This window comes from Gymnoscopelus microlampas, assembly GCF_963454915.1.
Source record: "Gymnoscopelus microlampas genome assembly, chromosome: 8".
Lineage (NCBI taxonomy): Eukaryota > Metazoa > Chordata > Actinopteri > Myctophiformes > Myctophidae > Gymnoscopelus > Gymnoscopelus microlampas.
Genome location: NC_139945.1, coordinates 50,094,674 through 50,120,368, shown reverse-complemented (window position 1 = coordinate 50,120,368; position 25,695 = coordinate 50,094,674). Strand labels below are relative to the sequence as shown.

Sequence of the window (25,695 nt, the reverse complement as noted above, 5' to 3'; positions counted from 1 at the left end):
TATTATTACAAAACGTACCCACTTCATACACATTCGGCCATTTGAAAATAGCAGATCTACCCCCCCCCCCCCCCCAACAACAACACTACACTGACTACAAAACTGAAAAACGTTAATAAAAACAATATGCAAGTATAATCAATCAATCAATCAATTATTCAGCGTGGTCTCTTCATGTTGTAGTTTAATGGCTCAAGCTGCTCTCAGACTCAGAGCCCCTTTTTATGCCAGGTGAGTACAGAGGTGATGGCCCAGACCCCCACACCTGGCACTCCTGGCACCCCATGAAGATAAAAGCACATTTGCATCACTATAGGCGACGTCGCTCTGCTGAATAGATACGGTAGTGATTGGCAGCCTGCCTGCGTGAATGGACGAGGAGGTCCTACGGCCACCACTCTTTGGATTTTTTTCACTGCCTGTTTTTCAGTCTTTCACTTTATTTTCTAGAGGAGGCTAGATTTTAGTTGGATGGTGGGCACGCTACTGATACCATTAGGCTACTTTTGTATTTTTACTCAAGTACATTTTGAATTCCAGACTTTTACTTGTACTTGTTACTTGTCATTTCTACATTGCAGTATTGATACTGAAAGTCTTAAAGTCTAATATAACCTGGAAAAACAGGTGTTGCGAGTTATAGCAAATGAGCTCTGAGCCTCTGCCTTGAGCGGAGATTCGTTTACGCCCAGTTGAAAATAACTGGCGTTGCACGACATAGCTTTAATATAACTGATTGTTTGCAGGTTTATGGACTCCCAGGTTTGCCTCTAGAGAGCATATACGTTTTCACCTTCAACTTCTTGTTTTTTTTCCACTACAAAGCGTGGGTGCACTAAGTCTAAGATGAGGGGACGTTATGAACCGAGAGACGTTAAACCTGGTGAAATTGCGGAGAGTGGAACGGAGTGGAGCGGAGTGTCTTCCAACGGCTGCTCGCCTCTTCCAGGGGAACCTGACTCACCTGTACCGACCAGCCTGATGGGCATGGATGTGGACGTGGACGTGGAGCGCGCCTTAGGTTAGTTCAGTGCTTCTCAAACCTTTTCACGTCAAGGACCCCCAAATTGACACGTGTTAGCCCGCGGCCCCCCTTTTGAAAAGATATGCCAAGGACCCCCATTTGAAAAGATTTGTATGGCTCTAGCAGTGCTTTTCAACCATTTGAATTTCAAGGACCCCCAGTTTGACATGCATTAGGCTACGGACGGACCCCCATTTAAAGGCATTTTTTATCTCTGGGACCCCAATTTATATTGTAAAATCAACGTTAATTTAACTCTGAGAGTGTACAAGTGGAACCAAATGGACCCTAACGGGTCCATTTGGTTTCATTTGTACACTCTCAGAGTTATAGACCCATAAGGGTCCATTTGGTTCCTAACTAGCTATCATAGCTGGGGACCCCCTGGAACTCCCTCAAGGACCCCTGGGGGTCCCCGGACCCCACTTTGAGAACCAATTGTTGCACAGTGTAACCAGCAGTGGTGGAAAAAGTACTCAATTGCTTTACGTAAGTAAAATGATAGGCTACTGCAATGTACAAATACTCTGTTACAAGTAAAAGTCCGGAGTTAAACATTTACTTGAGTAAAAGTACAAAAGTATTGGTATCAAAATGTACTTAGAGTACCAAAAGTAAAATAGCCCCATTTCACAAGTTCAAAATGTATACAAATCTTTTGAAAATACGGCTGAAGTGGTTACTGTATGTTTTTTTTTAAAGTTATAATCAAAATCTACAAAGTTACTAGTAACTAACGTTTTCAAATAATTGTAGTAGGGTAAAGTACATTTGCCTCTGAGATGTAGTGGAGTAGAAGTAAAAGTACTGAAATTGGAAATACTCCAGTACAGTACTTATACAGTACTTGAGTGAATGTGCTTGCTATAGTTTCTTAACACTACACCACTGACTGTTGACTGATGGCTAATCAAATGGTGGTGCTGAGATTATAGGCTAGATTGTCATATTTAATCAGTGGTGGTAAAAGTACTCAATTTGATCAATTAATACTATCAATATGTATCAATACTGCGATGTAGAAATACTCATAAGTCCGGAATTTCAAAATTGACTTGAGTAAAAGTACAAAAGTATTTGGTACCAAAATGTACTTAAAGTACCAAAAGTAGAAAGTACTCTTTATGCAGAATGTCCCATTTCGCTTTCGCATGTTTTAAAATGTATACAAATCTTTTGAAAATATCAGATCGCGACACATTGTGAGCTTGTAGATCTGCTTTTTTCAAATGGCCAAAATGTGTATAGGGCTGAAGTGGTTAATGTATGTTTTCATGAAAATTGTAAATGCTCCAGTAAAGTAAAAGTACCTCAAAATTGTACTTACTTGAGTACATCCTACTTAGTTACTTTCCACCACTGTATTTAATCTGTGTCGTTGTTCACTGTCTGTCTGTCTGTCTTTCTGTCGAGCAGTTGGGTCTATCAACTTCTCCTTTTGTGTCGGGGTACGTAGCTCAGTCGGTAAAGCTCTTGCCTTTAAACCATAAGGTCATGGGTTCGATCCCGGGCACCGTCATCTCAGCGTATGAGTAGCATGGCTTTGGTGCGGTAAGTACTGGGAGCTATAGCATTAGGCTCTATTCACAGCAGCAATATTATGAAGACATTCACAGGTGTTACCAATGATACTAATGAAGGCTCTGTTCCATTCTGGTCAAACAGAGTCAGGGTGCTGATGTTGTGCATGTTGGCCCACTGGAAACACTCTGTTACACCAGTGGAACCAAATGGACCCGTAAGGGTCCATTTGCTTCCATTTGTACACTCAGAGTTATGGGGGTCGTGGAAACCACTATGCTACACTACAAATGGAACAGAGCCTTCATTAGTATCATTGGTAACACCTGTGAAGGAAGTGATAATATGGCTGCTGAGCATAGAGCCAATCCTTCTCCCAGGGGTCGCATTGTAACGGGGACAGACTCCCGCGTGTCACCGGCTGAGCCACTCCCCACCTATACTTATATATAGCTAAAGATCTAAAGCTAAGACTCCTAGTTGTCTAAAAGACACCCGTCTTTAACCTTCTCCTTCTGCGAACACGTATTCAGTGTTACTTTAGTATCAAAATGTACACCAGGTGATTTCACTAAATAGTTTAACCTGAAAAGGAAAATAAATAAATAATTGGTGAAGTAACCTGATGCAATGTTGGATTGGAAAATATAAATCAGCACATCATGCACCCATCTGGCCATCATTGGCACACACATTGTTTATTATATTTGTATTAACCACTTTCAATCTGGTGTGCAACCTATTTTGTGTGTATTTCATTAAAGCCTAATTAAAATAATTTCAAAAATGTTTCACATTTCCCCCAAATTCCCCAAAGTTTTCGAAAATGGTACATGGCAAGTCAAGTTCACAACACATGGCAATGTGAGTCGTGACGCATTGTGAGCCTGTTGATTAGCTATTTTCACTACTTATAGTAGGACAATGAAGTACAGAGCTGCTAATCGTAACCTACATAATTTTTCTTCAAGATGCAAAAGGCTCCATGCACAATGATGGGAAGAGGTACCTGGGAGTCCGTGTCAAAATGCCTGTAAAGGACATGCTGAGAAACATCCGACTGGCTAAAGGATGGGACCTTCAGGACTTGAAGGTAAAGAAGAAACCCTACGCCTAATCCTGTCTTTGCATGAATATCACTGTTAATCTTAATCAGAAGTGATATACAGTAGTGGACTGATATATCATACGTATGATGCCCAGTATGCTTTTATTTTCTTTCAAAGAAGTTGCTGATGACTTCAAAACATCAATTTGATGTAGAGCAAGACACTTAACCCTAGTACTGTATCTTGGTGGTCAGCAACTGTGTGTGTGTGTGTGTGTGTGTGTGTGTGTGTGTGTGTGTGTGTGTGTGTGTGTGTGTGTGTGTGTGTGTGTGTGTGTGTGTGTGTGTGTGTGTGTGTGTGTGTGTGTGTGTGTGTGTGCGTGTGTGCGCGCGCGTGCGTGTGAGTGTGTTTCTATTATATATTTTTTATTTTCAAAATGAAGCAACGAAAAAAGAAACAAAGACAAATAAAAAAAACAATTAAAAACAACCCCCCCCAAAGAAAACCCCTTCCAAAACAAACACAACCCTGTTAACAGTTACCACCCTCCCCACCCCAGAGCGCTACTATATTCAATTGCAAAAGATCAGGAGACCCACTCCCGTTCCAGGAAGGAAATCAGTGGTCGCCAGATCTTTTAAAATGTTCAGGTTTGTCCTTTATGGTATAGGGTGAAGAGTGACTGTCAACTCAGAATCAGAATCAGCTTTATTGTCACATCACAGGTTTACAGAAGTAAAGCAGTGGGTGAAATTCGTTTTCGTTCACAGTTCTCATCGTATCGTTATTTCATAGAAGAAAGAAAGGGAAGAAGAAAAAAGGGGGGGGGGGCACGGGGGGAAAGGAGGGCAAACAAGAAATAAAAACAAATAACAAATGATCTACAGTACATATTTACACATGATGCCTGAGAAGAGATAAGATAAAGGTGCGTGAGCATAGCAGCAGATGTACAGTATACTGTGCATGATATACTTGGACGTTAGTTAAGATGCTAGAAAAAAACAAAACAGACACGTCAGTGCGTTGTACATGGGATTAAGGTGCAAAATGTCAGTGCGTGTCGACCGCATAATCCACATAAAGTATACTGACACTGGTATAATCCGCAAGTAGGTCCATGAGGAAGAGCAAAGAAAAAAGTCAAGTCACTTGTCGGTATAATCCAGTTAGGTCCAAGGAAAAGCTAAATCCATCCAAATCACTTGTCCCTGTCTCTGTCAGCCATCTTTTCATTGTGGGCACCACTTCAGTCCATATGACAAGAGATGTTGCTGCATCACTCTTAAAGATCTCATTACATCCGATATTACCAAGATTATTAAGACTGGCTCAGGTTGTATCTGTACTTCAAATACTCTTGAAAAGAAAATATCACCCAGAAATCTTGTAGTTTAGTACACAGTGCAAAGCTGTGCAGCAGGTCAGCTTCAACCGGCTCACATTTTTACATATGGGAGAGATTTCAGGGAAGATACTATGTATGTAACCTCACTTTCGTATAGGGGATCCTATGTATGACTTTAAATTGAATTAGACAATGTCTAGCATTTAAAGAGCAAGTAGATGCTCCAGAGGTTAGAAACACCAGAGGTTATCAGGAATGTGTAGCCCTAATTCACTCTCCCATTTAGAATTTATCCTAGACATACTTGGGTGACATAGACCTTGCAGTCTATCATACAATAGGGATAATATATGGTCTGAACCTGCACACAGCTTTAAACACCCATGTATGTGTGTGTGTGTGTGTGTGTGTGTGTGTGTGTGTGTGTGTGTGTGTGTGTGTGTGTGTGTGTGTGTGTGTGTGTGTGTGTGTGTGTGTGTGTGTGTGTGTGTGTGTGTGTGTGTGTGTGTGTGTGTGTGATAAATAAAGGCAGACATAAAATATCTACCCAGAAATAACGTTATGTTATTTTCCTTTCATGACATCATCAACTCTGAACACAGGAGAACTCTGGTAAAAGCTCCAAAGGTAGGTGAAACCAAAACATACCAAATTCACTCATTGATAACACTGTACTGTATAGAGTTATCAATGCTGAAATGCTGGTGCTTCAGACTTGTCTAGATCAGTAATTCTCAGCCTTTTTCATTTCAAGGACCTTGATTGAGTTTGACCCCAATCTGTAAAATCCCCAGTGTTATTACCAGCTTGTGGAGCAAGCTGGTCTAAATTCAGTCCCTGCGCTAGTAGTGACTTTTTTTATGACTTTCTCCTCATTGGCTGTCCTTTAAGCCAATGGGGAGTCTGCAATCCCTTCCCAAACTCTGAACGGGCGCAAATGCTCCGGAATTGTATGCGTCGTCACCTATGGTCGTCACTGACTGAGTGACTGACTGAATCAGCCAGCGCAACACGTGTCGTTCACCCTTACGTCCTCTCAGGCTATGGGATCATAACTGCCGACGCTACAAGAGAGAAATGTGCATCAGTTGGTTTAATAATCTACCTACCATGTTTTATTTGATTGATGAATGGTCCAAACAACACAGTGTACCGAGAGCACCCCTCCCCCATCTGACGACGCTTGGGTCAGGTCACTATGTCTCTGAAACAGCTCAGGAGTTGAATATGTTATTTAATATACTGCAGTTTTTATAAGAAGACTAGTTGTTGTAAGTGATTTTTGTTTATGTTTCCATTTAGATGTTGGATTGTTTGTGCCTGTAGGAGTATATGAATAAATCCACTTAATTTAACTTAATTTAACCTGAGTTTAATGTATATATATTTTTTTGGTAATGTTTAGTAAGATGCAAGAGTCACAGTAGCCTATACCTTTCAAGGGTTTTAGCTTGGCACAAGCTGATATAATATGACTGTGTCATTCTTGTTTTAACTCTGAGAGTGTACACATTTGTACACTCTGAGTTACAGCCCCTTAACTCGTCAAGGACCCCTGAGGGTCCCAGGACACCACGTTGAGAACCTGCTCTAGAATGCAGTCTAGGGAAGACGATTAAAACAGAACACAAAGTAGAAACCTAATTTTCCATTTGTCTTTCACTTCATGCTAGCCTTGAAAAGAGACTAGATAAATTATGAATCTATAGACCGCAATACACAAAAATAGACAGTACAACAGCCCTTCCTGTACATATTCCAGTTCATGAAAGCTCTTTTGCTATAGTGTTAGTTGGCTTATTGGTTGGTAGTCTTTATCCAGAATTATAAATTAATGCAAGCACAACTCCAACTGATCATTTGGACTGTTTTTATTTATGTTTATTGTTTTATGTAATTGTATGTTTTTCTATGGACCATAAGTCTGCAATAGAGACATTCATTCATTCATTCAATACCAGAATGTCCATCAGGCACTTTTATTCAGTTGATATAGGTAAACATACAGTACATAACACTGCAAGCGTTTTGACTCTAAGCCTTCATCAGCGCTACTCTTTATCCAGGGCTAATGTCTCTCTCTCACAGGTGAGAAGAAACGAGTGAAAACATGTGGGGAACGCCGAACCAACAAGGTGAGTTTCCAAAACCACATCAGTAATGTCACAATTTTAACACATTGATTGCCAAGATCGCATATATGCGTTCTTTCAAATCCATCGCTTGATTGCCGCAATTCTAAAGATCGCATATATGCGTTCTTTGGAATTTTCATTGTTTAATCTGTGATCGCTGTGTTCTGTGAATTTTTCATCATCAGTTTCGTTTTCTGTTTACATCACACTCACCGGGTTCCGGATTCATGACGCAGATTCCGTTTCCGGTTCTCGGAAGGCCTTTTTTAGGCATTTTAGGCGAGAATAGGGAAAAACACGTTTTTTTCACACGGTATAAAAAACGAACGGAGAGCTCTAGTTCTATTTTCTTTAGTCTGGATGACGAACAGCCGTCGTCGTGTATCACATCGAACTGAAGCCCGATCGCCGATCTGCGAAAACGTCACATGACGTCAGGTTATGACGTATGGACTGTTTGAGCCTGTTTGGGGGGGGTCGAGCGAGTGAGCGAGTGATCAAGGTGTCGATTTGCCGCTCTCTGCTGGTCAATCTGTCGCATGTGTTTAAAACCGCAGCCAGACAAACTATTTGAATGAAAAATTACAAATTAACAACAACAAAAAACACGCAAATTCCTGGCACAGGGGTGAGTACATTATGAATAAACTCTGGCAGTCAATGTGTTAATAAACTGTGGTTGTGGTAATACATTTGATGGACTTTTATGGATTTAGATACTTAATGTGACGCACCCCATGCAACAATCTCACCCCCAGGTCGTTTTGCTAAACACTGTAAATCACGTGTCAGCAAATTAATCATCAACAAAACAAGAACTAACACTATGCTTTTTGGGACTAATCAGAATCTTGCATCTAAAACCAACCAACTGCATAGAGTTGATCACATAAAATATCTTGGCCTATGGCTTGATTTAGAACTCTCATTAAGATAGCATTGTTAGGAAAATAAACTTTAGTACTGGTGTTCTCTACTTTGTTCTTGGCAGTCCATATATGACTCATCATTGCACCATGTATGAAAACCTTAACTTGCCACCTCCAACAGTTAGCATAGCAGCACTGGTTACAGTTCATTTTTAAATGTAGTCATTTTAATTATCCACAGTATCTCAAACAGTATATGGATAATTTCACTTCTAAACATCAACTGAGACATTGCGCACAGGTTTTCTTTGATGTTCCAACATCTAAATCAGTTTCCAAAAAATCTTTTAGGTTTAAAGCTCCTTCTGACTGGAATCTAACTTTTCATATTCGGTCAATAACATCTCTTCAATTGTTTAAAACTGCACTGTCCTCTCACCTTGAGATAACCTGTTACCTATTACTTTACTAAGCTAAAGAAAGCATGTTCCAATTTCATCTGGGGCAATAGACGACACAAGTTACGTTTGATTTTTTTACCATATGATATAGGGGGACTTCCAAACTTTCAGTGGTATTACTGGGCTGCGCAATTGCGTACTATAATGTACTATTTATCCACAGAGCCAACTCCAGCATGGGTAGACATTGAAACCGAAAATGGCTCACATCGAGTGCCAGAGGCTTTTTAAAACGGGGTACATCCAGTGCCATCATTTCTTACCGTTTACGCCGATCGTTTTAGAGCTGTAGAAGTCACCACGAGGACCCAGATGTAAACAAAGGGTGTCTGGGCGATGGCAGAGGGTCCCGTCTAACGACTGGAACAATAATATTTCTAGAGCGATCCGCCATTGCAGAGTGATGGCGCCCGTCGAAAATGGCTTATTTTGGCCACTGTAAAAAAGTATGGAGATATGGACCTTTTTCTCCAAATCCTGTCTGTTGCGAACGTTCAGGGCATACTTGCCAGCACTGGCCTATATATGGAGATCCCCATAAATGGAGACGATTGACCTACAAAGTCGTCATATAGACCTAAGACGTGTCATAGATACGGAGTCTGACATCAGCGAATCCCTCCTGGAAACTCCATATGTGGAGATAACGAAACATCCAGGACTGACATCATAGTCCCAGCTTTGGGCATACAGCCCACTCCGTATATGGATATGCCTGACACCACCTGACATCACCGTAGTGACATCAGGGGGCACAGCTAGCCGTATGAAGGACCCTGGATGCCATGGTTAATCCAGTGTCCTCAGCGACGCTCGAAGATCATCTTAACTCTCTCCAGAGTACCAGGACGACTAGCTGGCCGTACAACCCAGCTAGGCCTCACAGTGGCTCTTGAGTCCGGTTCTAAACAACCAGCCGATTATCAGTCTTACACTATCATTGGAGCGGACGGAATTGAATTGATGTTTTTTGGACTGACGTCACATCCGTCCATTTCATTTTAAAGGGTCCTAGGATCATTCCTAAGTTGCGTTAGAGCGTCCCCAGTGGAAAAAAATAAATTTGAAAAAACGAAGATTCTCGTTTATGGCACTGACTCAACGGGTGTATTTGCAAACACGAAGATTCTTGTGTTTGGCACTCAATGTGTTAATATATATTTATACTCAAATAGAAAAAAGCTCAGGAAACAAACAAATAACCCATGTGTATTAAATATGATGAATGTGGGGCACACACAGGAATGGTGAAAGAAACCAATGTGTCATTGTCACATTTTAGCCAAATCTGGGGAAATGACCTATTTAAACCAGGAGTATACTGTAAGACCAGGGTTCCCATCTCTGGGCTTTTAAAGGTCTAACTAAAATAGGAGATATTTTCCAAGTACACACTAAATTTGATCTCCCAAATAGCCACTTCTTCAAATATTTACAGATAAGAAGCTTTATAACAGCATCTGGTAATCAATCATTGACTACTCCGTCTTTTTCTGAAATGGAGAAACATTTTTCTTTTTTAAACAAAAACGTCGGAATAACGTGTTCCTTCCACGCGCTACGTCCAACCAGGGAAACTCTCCCCTGTCAGGTGACAAGAAGGTCAGTTGGCTCTCATGCATTGAAGGAGGCATGAGCTCGGCCATGGCCTCCCTAGGTTGGCAGAGGGAAGGTAGTGCCCAGGATTACATAGACAGTTGGCACTGGGTGTAAAAAATAGGGTTACAAAATCGTACGATAAAATAAAAAATAAAAAAAGAAATGGAGAAACTCATTATGTGCTGAAATACTAGAACTGCAAATACTAGATTAAGATTGCTACAATATAACTGGTTGATGCGAACTTATATAACACCAGCTAAATTACATCAGTTTAATAAAGATATTCCAGACATTTGCGTTAAATGTGAGACTCCCACACAACCCACAGACACTTTTTCACTGTCTGTGGGAATGGAGAGAGATTGTGACATTTTGGAGTGAGATCTCAGAAATCATTTATAAAATGCTGGCTGTTAGGGTACCGTTCGATCCAAAACTTTTCATTTTGGGCTTATACCCTGAAACCCTAGTCATACCAAGGTATAAACAAATACTTTTGGACATGTCGTTACTCCAAGCAAAGAATTTCTTTATCATGGAAGAACATTCAAACACCATGGGCGAGCCTATGGCTCAGGGAAATGAGCAGTTGCTGTGCTATGGAAAGGATAACTTATATTCTGAAGAGGAAAAGTGAAATATATGATAGGGTTTGGGGGCCTTTTACCCAACTCTTAAGGGCTGTTGACGTGTCGGACATGCTTCGAAAGGATGATAATGGAAATACCTCATAAACTGTTGTGACTTTATGCACTTTAAGGGTCGCTGTTGCATTTGCCCTCTGTGTTGATCTGATTTATTTGCATTTTTATTTTATTGATTTCTGTTAGGTGTCTGGTCTTTTTTTTCCTTTTATTTATTTCTGCTTCTGTGTAAAATATGTCTAAAGATTGTGTAAAGTTTGTCTTGTCATGTAAAGTTTGTCTTTCCATTTCTTATCATTTTGTTTAAAAACAATAAACATATATATTTTTAAATAGAAACAAGGGGTAATTCCCAATAAAGAATTTCAACACACACACATTCCATAGCTGTCTTTTTTATGCTTTTTTTTTTTTTTTTCCAGAGGAAACAGCCCCCAAAAAGCTTGGAGGAGTTGGCCATCATCGTTGAGGTTCTGGAGGAGGATCTCAGAACCAGCAGTATCAGCCCTCAGCCCCACAACTCTCCCGACCTGCCCGTCTCCCCCAGCTGCTCCCTTGAGCCTGCTGACAATCCTTGGGGGCCTGAACCTCATTTATACACCTACTCCATCAAGTATGAGGCTGAGATGCCCAGAACGACAAGCTACAACCTCACTGATGTCAACAGTCCGTCCGATGAATATAACAGCTGCTACTCAGACCTGCAGGTGACGTCTTTGTCACACCAAGGGTCAGGGTGCAGCAGTGATGAATCTGAAGACATGGTTCCCAGCCCCCAGTCCTTCATCTGCTGCTCACCAGAGTCCTACCAGGTAGGGCTGCAACTAACCATTCATTATGAAATCATTTGTTAGATAATTCTTTAGAGTATTCAATTAATCCAGGGGATTAATTTTAAACCCCATCGCACAGTTAAGAAGTCATGGACATTTGAATTCTGATGTAAACCTTTTTTCCAGGGCGAATTTTCAGTTAGACTTTTCAAGTCAATCTGCGCTTTAAATGCATTAACAAAAGATGGCCTTTATTAAAGCGCAAAAATATGGTAACTTGGACAAACAAGATAATAGCATCTAATAATGCATGGCCTCCCTCCCCTCCCCAATCTTTAGCTATGTGTAGCAATTTATCATGTGGGGTTTAGAAATACACAAATCACAATGCGGTGATCAGTGGCAAAGCCACACTATACAGAAAGAAGCACAGAATTTTGCAATAAGCTTCAACCAGCTGTCAGTTTGCACATGAACATTTTGGCTTCTACTAGCTGCATGATCTGTAGAGTCCATTCTCCTATGGCTGTTAATACTGGACCCTGAATCTGCCCTACAGAAGTCCATGGATGGGTGCTACATAGGGGTGTGCCGACTAATTTCACGATACGATATGGCACTTTTTTATTATGAAAATATATGGGGGGGGGGGAAGCTTATGAAAATATATGGGGGTGAAAAGAATCAAATGCAAACAAATACTTCTGTTTTTGCACTATTATTATTATTATAAAAAAAAAAAAAACGTTTTCAAATACACCAAAACGATACCAATCGTCACGAAAACGTATCGCGATATATCGCGGGACGATATATCGGCACACCCCTAGTGCTACACCAGAACTACATGCAGTACTAAACATCAGCATTGACAAACTAGCTGCTTACAGTATGGGCAGCAGAATCTGTCGGCGCTACAGCCTTAAACATGTAATGTTATTGTTTGTAGGAATAAACACAGGAGCACATGTATAGAGCGGACTGAAAAGGGGAGGAGCCAAACCTTTTTATTTTTCATTTTTTACCGAAGGGGTTCCCATATTGGGAACAAAGTACCAAAAAAAACAAACACGGGACATTTAGGGTTTTGCTTGGCCCTCTGCACTTGACTGCCTGGGATTTGCATGTTGCATGAGCTATTAACAGGTGTAAATATAAAAGTTGTCAAAGTGCAATGACAGTATATCAATATTAACAATAGTATTAACATGTATAAATATAAATAGTAGTCAAAGTGTACAATCTGGTATATTAGAAACAGTAGCTACTGTAGCTTTTGAATTATAATTTTTCTGTTGATATATTATTCTATTAATCCTTTCACCCCTACTATCAGGCCTTGTCTCCTTGTGAACTGCTGTACGCCAGCTGTGACCTGCAGCAAGACGGACATGTGGAAAGAGACAACAGGAAAAGGGAAAACCTGAAGGAGGAGTGGTTGGATCCCCAGAGTCCCAAGTGGAATCAGGACAGCACTGTGTTCTTCTGGACCCAACTGCAACGAGAGGAGAGGCAGCTGAGAGACTTCCCTGACTCAATGCTGCTGTCCACGGACGTCAATGGGAGAACGTAAGTGTGTTTGGTCTGAATTACTTTTACTGGCCAGCAAAATGATAAAACCTTGTTTTCTTTTAAGTAAAAGAAAGAAATGATGTAGAATTGGTGGGTAAAAGAATCACAAAATAATGCATAATTGGTGCATATACTGTAAAACAACTAAATAGATGGGTGATTATAAATGTATGTTTGCCAATGTATGTACGCAATACAAGGTTCATACAATTGCATGGTCACTCTCATGCCACACAGGCTTGATATCATAACCTGTTCAGCAGGAACACAATGGCAGTAGACAGGAAGGAAGAGGGTAATGCATTCAGGGAAATTCAGGAAGATACCCTTGTTCTTCATTTACTGTATTGTGAAAGGCTCATTCAGCTCATTTCATCACTCTGCAGTGGGGTTTAATTTCATTGCCATTTTCATGAGCATCTTTGACGTTTTAAACCATTCATGGTAACACCTGAATGACTGACAACGCAGCAGATATGTTGCAGTTAATATTGCACATCCATCATCACTAGCTGTGGTACTTTAAGAAGCATGGTGAGAAAATCACCCATTGAACAAACAAGAGCATACAGTATAGTACGTGACAAACTTGTCATGTTTGCCTACTCCAACGTGTTGTTTGCTTTATAAACATACCATAAGGAGGACACTATACATTTACGTGGATATTCCTTTTCTTGTTTGATAATGCAGCCTTTCAACCTAATTGTTTATAATGATTATAATAACATTTCAAATTCATGTGTTTTGTTTTCCAGTAATCTCCAACTAATATTTATTGGACTTTCTGTTCATGAGAATATGAGCAGAGGATGTATATGACATGCTAAGTTCTTTCTCTCTCACAGTGGCTCTTCAGCTTGCGCTGATTTGTCAGCTACAGTTATATCAGTTATGACCCCCCCCTCTATATTTTCATCATTCCCCTCACTCAAGATAAATAAAAGCTGGGGATGTGACCAATAACGATTTAGAGACCAGAAACTCTTACTTGATTTTGGTTTTGAATTATTTATATACAGTATAACAGAAATAAGTGCAGGTGAGAAAGGGAACCCATATAGGGCTTATACAAGGTTCTCACCTAAAATAATAAACAAGTAGTAAGTTAAACATTGACTTTTAACATTTACTTAGTTTAGGTTAAAATAATGCAACTGCATGCCTCTTCTTTGTGCCAAGAGGTGAGGTCATTATCATGTTGAATTATTGTCATCCTCTTTGGTTTCTGCTTCAATGTCCAGAGCTCTTCATAGGGTGGTGTGTCTGGGGAAGAGAGCTCAGGGTTATGTCCTCGCTAAGAGGATGGCAGCACTCAACAGCCTGGACCTCAAAGACGGAGAGGGAATGGTAAGGATCTACTCACAAATGTATGACTATTTTCCTGTTTAGAGTATTAAAGTACAGGAAGTTAGCTAATGTAGCTTGCTGAAATCCTACTGTATACCTACAAGCTCACAACATGTCGCAAGGCTTGTAGATCTGCTAGTTTCGCCGACCCAGAGAAGCAACGCTAGTGTTTAACCCATAAGAGCCTTGTATTCCGTGTTCATTTCTTCCTTGGCCTAGTGGGGATGTGCGTACAAAGTTTCACGGAAATCGGAGGCTGCGTTCATGACTATTTACCAATGGATCGAATGCCCCCGCCCCCCAGTTAAAAATCACTAAATCATTAAAAAGCGATAGAAAGCAATACATGATTTTTTTTAACAGTCATCTTTAAATTAGTATCATTACAAACTAATAAAATAACCCTTGTTGTAAAAAAACAAAGTTGTCCTTTAAAGGGATATTTCACTTTCAAAAAAACTTTTGGTCATTGTATCATCTACTCAGGCCTTTGTGAGCCCCCCAGACAGTTTCTAAGTTGCTCGATTCAGTATTTAGATATTTGATATTCATTTTATCAGACACGCCCCCATCCTATACAAACCCATTGTAACTTCAAACTCTATTTTAACCATGTTAGAATCATCAAAAACACCCGTCCTTGGTTCTGGTGACTCATACCGCCACCCTAATACGCGAGGGGGCTGTGTTTTTTCAATTACTTTTTTCATTTATTTTTTATATATTTTTTTGGGGAAAAAAATCAATAAAAAAATACAATAAAATAAATGAAAAATGTAATCGAAAAAACACGGCCCCCTCACGCATTAGGAGGGCAGGGTGAGTCACCAGAACAAACGATGGGTGTTTTCGATGATTCTACCATGGTTAAAATGGAGTTTGAAGTTACAATGGGTTTGTATAGGAAGGGGGCGTGTCTGATAAAATGAATATCAAATGTCTAAATATTGAATCGAGCAACTTAGAAACTGTCTGGGGGGCTCACAAAGGCCTGAGTAGACGACAAAAATACCAAAAGTTTTTTTGAAAGTGAAATATCCCTTAAGGCTAAAGACGGTGAACAGACAAACATTTCTGTTAAAAACCCGCTGGACTGGTTTTGTCTCCTGACTGAGGTGGTGTTTTGCACTATATCATTTTGTACTGGGTCCTTTTTGTCATTTTCAAATATTTCATGCATGCATCATGCACAATACTCAAACATACTCAAACATTTTCATGGCAAGGATCCCAACATTTTCATGGCAAGGATCCCAAAATTAATATGTATTTATCCGTACACCAAGCTCACAACGCGACGCGGTGTGAACCTGTAGATCGCCTATTTTCAAATAGCTGTAGCCTAGTCGCTTCTTTTGGGCTTGTTTCATAGACCTGGTTGTTTATTCCTCTCACAAAATCTGGCAATGCTGCTTGTGTTCCCAGACTGCCTTGCACCTGGCAGCTAAACAGAATCAGCATCTGATGGTGGAGGACCTCATCCACCTGGGTGCCAGCATCAACAAGAGAGATGACTCAGGAAAGACCTGCCTCCACCTGAGCGCTGAGAATGGCTACATCCGTGTCTTGGAGGTAAGCGTAAACCTCTGCTCAACCACGTGTCTACCCGTGTTGAGTAAGCACCCTCTCAATCCAGGCGGCCTCCACCACTTATAGAGCGAGTTTACACGTGTTTTCATTCTACTGGTGACTTGTTTCTGCATGCTGCACTGAGGAATGATATCAGATGAAATGTCATACCATTCTACACCGAGGAATGACATCATATCAAATGTCATACTTTGGTTTGGACATCATTTAGGCTGTTTTGTCTGTATTCTTTGGCACTTAGACTTCAAGTGCAGACAGGTTAGAGCGAAAGTGAAGTTTAATGAATTTGACTAGGTTCATTAAATTAAACTAGCAAAATTTGCCTTCATTGTGTTGGATTTAGATCAGTCAAGGTACAGCTCCACAAGAAGTTAGGACAACCAAATCTATGAATATAGTTTTCCTTCCATATTCCAGTTGATTCAAAGGAGAGTAGAAGTAACGTAACGTTACTGGTGCAGAAAATGTTAAATATTAAAAATGAATCATATGGTGAGTGGCATTTCAGATATAAGCCACAAAGGTTTAAAGGACAACTACGTTTTTTTTTACAGCAAGGTTTATTTTATTAGTTTGTAATGATAATAATTAAAAGATGAGTGTTTAAAAAAAATCATGAATTGCATTCTATCGCTTTCTTTTTATAATTTAGCCTTTTTAACAGGCAGATTCCAAAACGTGAATCTGCCTGTTACAGCGTCAGGCTGAATTGAAAAATGTAGGGTGGCATTTCCTCCTAGTGGGGATGTGCGTACAAAATTTCACAGAAATTGGAGGCTGCGTTCATGACTATTATTTACCAATGGATCGAATGCCCCCGTCCCCCAGTTAAAAATCACTAAAACGATAGAAAGCAATACATGATTTTTGTCTCCGCCAGGCATGGCGAGAGAGTATGTTTTACCCTCCGTCCGTCCGTCCGTCTGTCCGTCCTGTCCGTCTGTTAGCAGCTAATCTCTGGCACTGTTGGCCCGGCCGCTGCGAAACTGTGCACGCACACTCCCTGGATGCCAATTCAGAACCTCTAGCCCAAATTTTTCAGATTGGCCTGTTATAGCGCCACCAGGAGGCCGATATGTGCAAAACACATTTATTGATTCTACTCCTACAGATTTTGTCCAAACATCACACAAATCGGTAAACAGTATATCTATAGTCATGTGATCAACACGGATTTATCCGATTTCCCATATTCCATCCTGATTGCCTAAGATTGGCTTCCAAAGTTTGCAGGATTGGTCCGTTTTGAACAAAATGCCTCAAATCATGAACGCAGCATGCAATTTCCGTGAAATTAAGCATGCACATTCCCATTAGGCCGAGGAAGAAATGGCATTTGAAAATGTTCAAATCAGCCTCATGGTGGCGCTATTACAGGCCGATTTGTGTTTTTAACTATAACTGCACCGATCTGTGTAAAACTTTGTATGGGCACTCCTTAGAGGTCAAGGAAAAACCTTTGCCCTGCATTTTTCACATCTGCCTTTTTTAGCGCCACCAGGAGGCTGACTTATGTAAAACACATTTTTTATACTACTCCTTCCCATTTTATCCAAATTTCACGCGAATTGGTACACATGATCTCTATAGTCATGTGATGAAGACGGATGTGTTTGATTTTTCATATTCCATCCTGATTGGCTAAGATTGACATCTAAAGTTTGCATTAGTGGCATGTTTTGAACAAAATTCCGCAAATCATAAACGCACCGTCCGATTGCGGTCAAACTGTCGTGTCCACGCACATTCACACTATGTTGAGGAACAAATGCCACCCTTTTGACATTGGCCTGTTAAAGCGCCACCAGCAGGTCTAATTTAGCAAAACAAATGTTTTTAACAAAATGCTTCAAATCATGAATGCAGTCAGTGTCCGATTGCCGTGCAAGGCCTAAGAAGAAATGGCACCCTTTTCACATTGGCCTATTATAGCGCCACCAGGAGGCCACTATAACCTACCTGACCTGGCGGAGACCTGTGCTCCGAGGAGCACTTTTTCTAGTTTTTAACACATCTTTTAATTATTATCATTACAAACTAATAAAATAACCCTTGTTGTAAAAAAACAAAGTTGTCCTTTAAGGGTAAAGACGGTGAACAGACAAACATTTCTGTTAAAAACCCACTGGACTGATTTTGTCTCCTGAAGTGGTGTTTTGCACTATATAATTATGTATTGGGTCCTTTTTGTCATTTTCAAATATTTCATGCATGCATCATGCCCCTCATGATCACTTAGGACTAGTGGGATCACATTATGGAACTCGGTACATTGTATATTTTTCTCACAACATTGTCTGTGTGTTCTTCACTCTCACGTTACAACTCAATGACACCCAACCCATCCTATCTGAAATCAAGGGAATAAAGGACATGTACAGTTTACAATTTAGGCATTTAGCCTTATTGCCAGGTCATTGTTGACCTGGCAAAAAATAATAATTTAGATAGCATGTTATGTAGACTCTACATAACATGCTATCTAAATTACATTTTTGCCTTTGCACAAGCCTGCAGGGTCATCGAGGCTAGGGCAAGTGCTACGGGCTAAGGTGGAGTCTGAAGAGGTGAGTCTTCAGATTACGGCGGAAGATTGGAATGTACACTTCTGCTTTCTTTTTGCTTTTGTAAGTGATTGTTTTGTCAGGCCTGTTCAGTATGTACCACCTACTGTACACCGTAAGGAACACCTAACGTGTACAATGTTACTGCTTAAAGGACGACTTCACCGATTTTCAACCTATCTTCATATAATTGGTCCTCACTAATACTCATGATAAAATGGTACAAATTTTTTCTACTCGGTCTGTGTCTCAGAGGAGGGCTGTGGACAGTTCAGAGTCCCGTCTACCAGTGACATCATCAATGGGGAATCCAAGCTAATAGAAACTGCAGGCTTTCTATTCCTGGAAAGTTGCAATGCAATAAAAGAAGCCATTGTTCTCGTGTTAATAAAAATCTAAATAAAAAATGTGAAATCTTGTTGGAAAAAAAAATCATGCCTAACGATGATGTCAGTGGTAGACGGGTTTCTGGACTGTCCACAGCCCTCCTATGAGACACAGACCAAGTAGAAAAAAATGGTACCATTTTATCATGAGTATTAGTGAGGACCAATTATATGAAGATAGGTTGAAAATCGGTGAAGTCGTCCTTTAACATGCAGTCTGTGGCAGTGGCTCTCAAATGGATTGTACTGACCGTGAAGTCAGGTCACAAAGTCTAACAAGTAGATCAGATTACCCAATATACCTGGTGGTAAATAATCGTCCATAATCCCATCAGAATATCTTGAGACCCACTTTTAGTTCTGACCCTGTGGTGGAGACGAACGTGGCAACTGTTTGAAATATGAGTTATTGTTCAACCTGATGTTTATTTACTCTAGGTTCTGAAACGCATGATGGAAGATGGTGTCCATGTAGATGTGGAAGCTACGGATAACTCTGGTATGTACTGTACTGTAACCTTATTTTATGATTTGCTTGAACCTCAAGGCTTGTCAAAATCCTTATTCCAGACCTTAGTCCTATATACTGTAATTGAGGTATTTGTATTCTGTTGGTCTGTATTCAATGTATTTGTGTGTCTGAAGCCTTGGTTACAGTAAAGGTTTATTGTCTCCGCCAGGCCGAAAGGCGTGGCGAGAGAGTATGTTTTGCACCCCGTCCGTCCGTCCGTCCGTGTGTGTCCATCTGTCTGTGAGCGGCTAATCTCCGGCACCGTTGGCCCGGTCGCTGCGAAACTGTGCACACACACTCCCTGGATGCCAATTCAGAACCTCTGGCCCAAGTTTTTGACATGGGCCTGTTATAGCGCCACCAGGAGGCCGATTTGTGCAAAACCCATTTTTTAATATTACTCCTACAGATTTTATCCAAACATCACGCAAATCAGTACACAGTATCTCTATAGTCATGTGATCAACACGGATCTGTCTGATTTTCCATATTCCATCCTGATTGGCTAAGGTTGGCTTCCAAAGTTTGCAGAACTGGTCCATTTTGAACTAAATGCCTCAAATCATGAACGCGGCTTGTGATTTCCGTGAAATTTCACACGCATTTCCACTAGGCCGAGGAAGAAATGTCACTTGGAAATTTTCCAATCAGCCTCATGGTGGCGCTATAAAAGGCCAAATTGCGTTTTTAACTGTAACTGCACTGATCTTCAGATTTTATCCAAATTTCACGCAAATCGGTACACAATACACATGATCTCTATAGTCATGTGATCAAGATGGATCTGTTTGATTTTTCATATTCCATCCTGATTGGCTAACATTGACATCTAAGGTTTGCAGGAGTGGCCCGTTTTGAAATGGCGCAAATCATATACGCAGCGTCCGATTGCGGTGGAACTTTGCACGTACATTCGCACTACGTTGAAGAACAAACACCACCCTTTTAACATTGCCCTATTATAGCGCCACCAGGAGGCCGATTTTTCTTTTTTATATTACTCCTACAAATTTTGTCCAAACATCATGCAAATCAGTACACATTATCTCAAGTGATCAAGATGTTTTTTTTATATTCCATCCTGATTGGCAAATTCTGAACATTGCTGGCCCACAATAACCTACCTGACCTGGCGGAGACCTGTGCTCTGAGGAGCACTTTTTCTAGTTGTACCTATGTTGTGGGACATTGACTCTCTGCCATTTGGCATAACAAAACCTGAACCATAACACTTTTCATTTCAATGTGTTTTTTATGAGATTGTCCAGACTTCAGGTCGTCATGGGATGATAAAACTTCTCATGAAAATGACAGATGAAGATGTCTGCCTGCCTGCCTGCCGGCCTGTTTTCGTGTTTACATGTTTACAGTGTGTAAATGTGATTGCAGGGCTGAGCGTGTTGCAGTGTGCTGCGCTGGCTCAGAATGCGATTGTTCACGACCTGGAGAGGAGCTCATGTCCCAGCCAGTCCAGGCTCCTCCATCTCCGCAAAGAGCAGATGATGGAGACCCTAGAGTGTCTGCTGCACATGGGCAGCTACCTGCACACACTGGTCAGTGGTTATGATCATGTGATAATATAACCTCACTCGTTACCCAAGAACAACGTCAAAACATGCTACATTCTCTCTGTAAATGGGTTCATAATGTAATAAGCACTGAAAACTTACAGTCATTATAGCTTCTCCAGAAAATGTCCAGGGAAGGACAGGAGGCTATATACACTTAACTGTAAATAGCCTGTTTGATTATGCGAGGGCCATTGTCTGGGTAGGGGCACATGTTATCTACTCCCGCTTAACAACGTGAGGATCAAATGACAGACAGATTAATTGAACTGCATGACATAATAATAATACACTTTATTTATATAGCACCTTTTTAAACAAAGTGCTTAACAACATAAAATCAAACAGTAAATCATAAACAATTTGGATAAAAATAGGATGACAAGACAACAACACAATGGCAGTATCAATGAGAATAGATGCATCAATATCTGCCATTAGGGGGTTAAAAAGGCTTTTTTTCATATAAAATTTGTTTTTTAATTTAGATATAGAAATGGTTATGGGGCTAGCAAGCCTGAGGTCCAATGGGAGGCTGTTCCAGAGTCTAGGGGCCCTGATGGCAAAGGCCCGGTCCCCCTTTGTCACCAGCCTAGACGAATCAGACGACCTCAGGCTACGGACAGGCACATAGGGTTCCAGCAGCTCAGCTAGATATTGGGATGCCAGGCCGTTAAGAGCTTTAAGGGTTAACAATAAAATCTTAAAATCAATTCTAAAGGTGACTGGCAGTCAGTGCAGTGCAGCTAGTACATGCAGTTGACACACCCACACACAGCAAACCTTATAAGGACTGCAAAGTTCAATCAAACATTATTTAAGTTCACACACAAATTATATTGAGGGTGCAAAGGAAGGCTATACTGTAGGAATACAGAAGGGAGGATACATTAATAACAACACTGAAGTTCCATGAAGTCAGCAGCCACATATTTGACTGTAGCATCCAGTTTAATGTTTGGGTGTGATAGAATTCTGTCCTCTGCAGGGACTAGAAAAGCACATGTCAGTTTTTCTATTTTCGGCAAGGAGATTTGGTGTAGAGGAAAATACTAGCAGCCCTAGTATAGAGCCCCGGGGGACACGGTCAACTAAGTTTGGAGGGTTTAAGTGGTTGAAATCCCTCATCTTTGTTGGACTATACCTGTTTGCTGTTGTTGATTGCCAATGCACATTTGAAACAACTTCCAACTTACTGAATTGTCAACTCCAGGGATCAGCTCCTTAACATCAAACAAGAGAACTGCAAATACGACCTTGATTTAGGCAGTATAGCACCGGAGCTCAGTAAAGCATGGATCACATGCAGCCAATATGAGGATATCAATGCTGGCTAAACAGGACACTATAACAGCAGATCACACAAGCAAAGAGCCGTTATAAGGACCCAGCGGAGGCTATGTTCCACACAGGGAATTTAAAACAGGCCTCGAAAACCTCTCGGTCCTCACAGGCAAACACTGTTGTCAACAGCAGTACGGCTACTAAACCAGTCAAACTCCTGTTGTAACACACACACACAACTGAAATATTAGTTTTTCAGATGGCCTGTACAAAGCAAATTTCCACTTGTGGATGATGAAGATTTTCTGCTGCTTGAATGGTATAGACACAAACACTGCCAGCTGAGATTAATTGAGCTCAAACATTTTATAGAAAATCTTTTTTTCTTTTTTTGGGGGGAATTTATGCTTCATTTGAATAGGAGAGTGTAGAGAGACAGGAACTATTGTGTGGTAAATGGTGAATGGTGCATTTATATAGTGCCTTTATCCAAGGCGCTTTACAATGATTGTGCATTACATTCACCCATTCACACACACATTCATACACTGATGGCGGAGGAAACCATGCAAGGCACCAACCTGCTCATCGGGAGCAATTAGGGGTTCAGTGTCTTGCTCAAGGACACTTCGACACTGACTCTGGGGGAGCCCGGGATCAAAATGGGAACCTTCCGGTTCCCAAGCGGCCGCACTACCCTAGAGCGGGCCTATAGTCTAGAGCGGCCTAGCGGAACTATTGTGTGGGTGAGATGGGCTCATCAAATAGGCTCAAAGAGAGAGGAGAGACATCATGAGAGACATGAAGGTAGTCAGATTCAAACTCAGGTCCTTGCAACTCATAAGGAGCATAAATGCTCTGTGCTGGCTGAGCCACCAGGCAACCCAAGTTCAAACATTTGAATAACTCACACTCTACTAGACTATAATGTACATGCATTTTCCCCAACTTCAAAACATCGAAAACTTGATCAGATGTATGTGTTCTATTAGATCTGGTCATTGTTGAGAGATCTGTCATGAGCTTAAAGTTGTTCTGTGCAAATTTTCAAAAAACGACTTTTAGCAGCCTCTGCTGGTCATTACCGTCACTGCAGGCCGTTTCTTTATTACTGCGTTACCCAGAATTCCATTTGTTTTCACCGGAAGACGGAAGTGTTTCAAAAAGCGTTCTTTTAATTGTTTTATACGATCTGTGGATCGTTTCTCTTAGCCAGTGGAGCTTTAGTTACCGTGAGCTGTGTTTTCTTTTTCTGTTTTTTTTTTTCGTTCTTCAAATCATACAATCTCTTAAAATCAGCGTGAGTTTCCTTTTGTTATTAGCACGGTAGTTCCTGGCCAAACAGGGAACCGGTGCGGTAGTTCCTGGCCAAACAGGAACCCGGTGCATTTCCGCTTCCATTTTCCGGCCAGATGACGTCATTTTCGAGGGAAAGTCATGCTCGACAGCGTTCAATAGAAAATATATAAATAAAAGGCTTTCGGGGGTGAAATTCATGGAGTGGGTGTTGTGAAACATTTGCCACTCACAAAAGATATACAATTTAACTTTAGTTTTACTGAAAACGTTACCTAGTATTACTTTAAGAACAAAAACAAAGGCTCACTTCTTAACCACTTTAAGTAACCTGGCGTCCCAATTTTGGACATGTCATTATAGGCGAAAATAGATTGGTTGCTTGTAGATCGGCTGTTTCCTAAAATCATTTTGTGGTTAAATGTTTAAATAGTTAAGCAGCATTTATAGAATTGACTTGTTGTAATGCCATACTGCATTTTTGATACTGATGTGATGTGGCACTTAATCATTGATTTCTTTCCTCAGGGGAACTATGCAGCCTAACATAGAACTGGTGGATCCCTTGTCACATCAGTTCTTCATGAAGCTATGTGTTCATCTGTCCGGCAAGACAACCTGAAGATACGACGGTAATGTTTAGAGTTTGGTTCAAGCTTGAACTTGTCTTGGAGAGAAGCCTGCGTGCTTAGAAGGCCTTTAACTTAACCCAGTATTTTCCTGGAGGCTTTTTGTTTGCAAGGGCTGTGTTTTCCTCCAAGGATTCAAGCTTCTTATTTGATGCATCTGAAGTTTTTATGCCAGGTGAAAGTGCTTGATTTGCCATCAGGTATTTTCATTTTCCAACCTGCATAACAATATTTAGGTGCCCATCAGCTGGTTTCTATGAAACTTCTGTAGTTTGTTACATTGGAGTAGCAATATGTTCTTACAGTCACACAGTATGATAGAGGCCATCTGGAAACTATTGTTTTTGAAAAGATTATGATGACAATATTTATGACAGGCAGTTTTAAGCTGGCAACAATAAAGCCTGAAACATACTTAACATAAGTACGCAAACACAGACGCTTCAAGCTACGCAAAATTGATTTAAAGTTGCATTAAAAAATGCTAAATATTAAATTCTTAACATACTGTAACACAGTGTGTTGCAGTGAGGGTTCCTACAACAGGATGAAGATTTGTTCTTGGATTGGTGCTCTCTTTTGCTCTATGCTTCAAAACACAGCCGGCTATTCACTTTATTCCTGCCCATGCCCACCATGGGCGGTTGGTATCAGCGGGTTTCCTGTTTACCAGTGTTGCCATATCTGCTTATAATAAGCAAATTTGGACTTGTTTTTAAAGCGTAGTTGCTTAAAGTGTAGTTGCTTAGTTGGGTAATTTTTGTGTTGAAAATAGCAGATTTACATGACACGTTGTCAGCTTGTAGATCTGCTGTTTTCAAATAGTTGATGTAAAGTGATAAAAGAAAGCCTAATCGCTTATTTTGGGCTTGTTTTCATAGACCAGGCCGCTTGTTTTTCTTGTAAAATCTGGCAACAGTGCTGATTACCTGCATTACACCTGCAGTAGCCTACTAGGGAAAAAGTGTAGTATTGAATGAAGCAGCACAGCATATATACCAAGTCCCGCTGTGATTGGCCAGTAGTCACTTCGATTAGCAGTTGTGCCGAACGCTCACCCCAAAACATGATTTACGATTCTGTCCCTATCGGGACATAACTCGGACGGCGCTGAGTTGTCTCAGCGTGGACTCGCTCGCCTAAGCTCGCTCGTGGCTCAAGTCTGCTTCAGACGGCACGCCTCCGTCACAGACAAAAACTATTCTTTAGTCGTGAAAAGGGGGGCAGAAACAGGCAGTTCCTGTTCATTCATTTCAACCAATCAGAAGAAGGAATGGGCGGTCCTTGGCAAAAACACTGTCGTAAACGGTAGATATGCTGCTCACAGAGAAAAACTCAATGGCGCCGCCCGGGGGAGGAGCCAAGAATAAGGTGAATAGTTTATTTTAATTAGCTCCACAGCGACATAAGAATGCACATTGAGTACGTGAAACCAGGCCAGGTATTTGCAGCATTTGGGCTGACCACTGCCATTTGCGTTTGTGTACTTATACGCATGTGTATGCAAACATGTATCTTA

The 25,695-nt window shown here is 40.8% G+C and overlaps 1 protein-coding gene across 1 annotated transcript; it reads left to right on the top strand.

The window, feature by feature from the left end:
• The first annotated feature begins 763 nt into the window (after nt 1–763).
• On the top strand, nt 764–24,197 carry LOC311050621 (uncharacterized protein). Its single transcript, XM_084064707.1, has 11 exons — nt 764–1,021; nt 3,517–3,638; nt 5,545–5,569; nt 7,031–7,077; nt 11,076–11,465; nt 12,763–12,995; nt 14,243–14,348; nt 15,774–15,920; nt 19,327–19,387; nt 20,789–20,952; nt 24,076–24,197. Exons 1-11 carry the CDS (start codon nt 847–849, stop codon nt 24,091–24,093), a joined length of 1,488 nt encoding a protein of 495 aa, XP_083920833.1. The 5' UTR covers nt 764–846; the 3' UTR covers nt 24,094–24,197.
• Nucleotides 24,198–25,695: the final 1,498 nt, after the last annotated feature.

Coding starts and splice junctions, on each gene's coding strand:
- LOC311050621 (XM_084064707.1), top strand. CDS start 847: ATGAGGGGACGTTATGAACCGAGAGACGTTAAACCTGGTGAAATTGCG. Junction 7,078..11,075: donor GGGAACGCCGAACCAACAAG/GTGAGTTTCCAA, acceptor TTTTTTTTCCAG/AGGAAACAGCCCCCAAAAAG. Junction 14,349..15,773: donor TCAAAGACGGAGAGGGAATG/GTAAGGATCTAC, acceptor TTGTGTTCCCAG/ACTGCCTTGCACCTGGCAGC.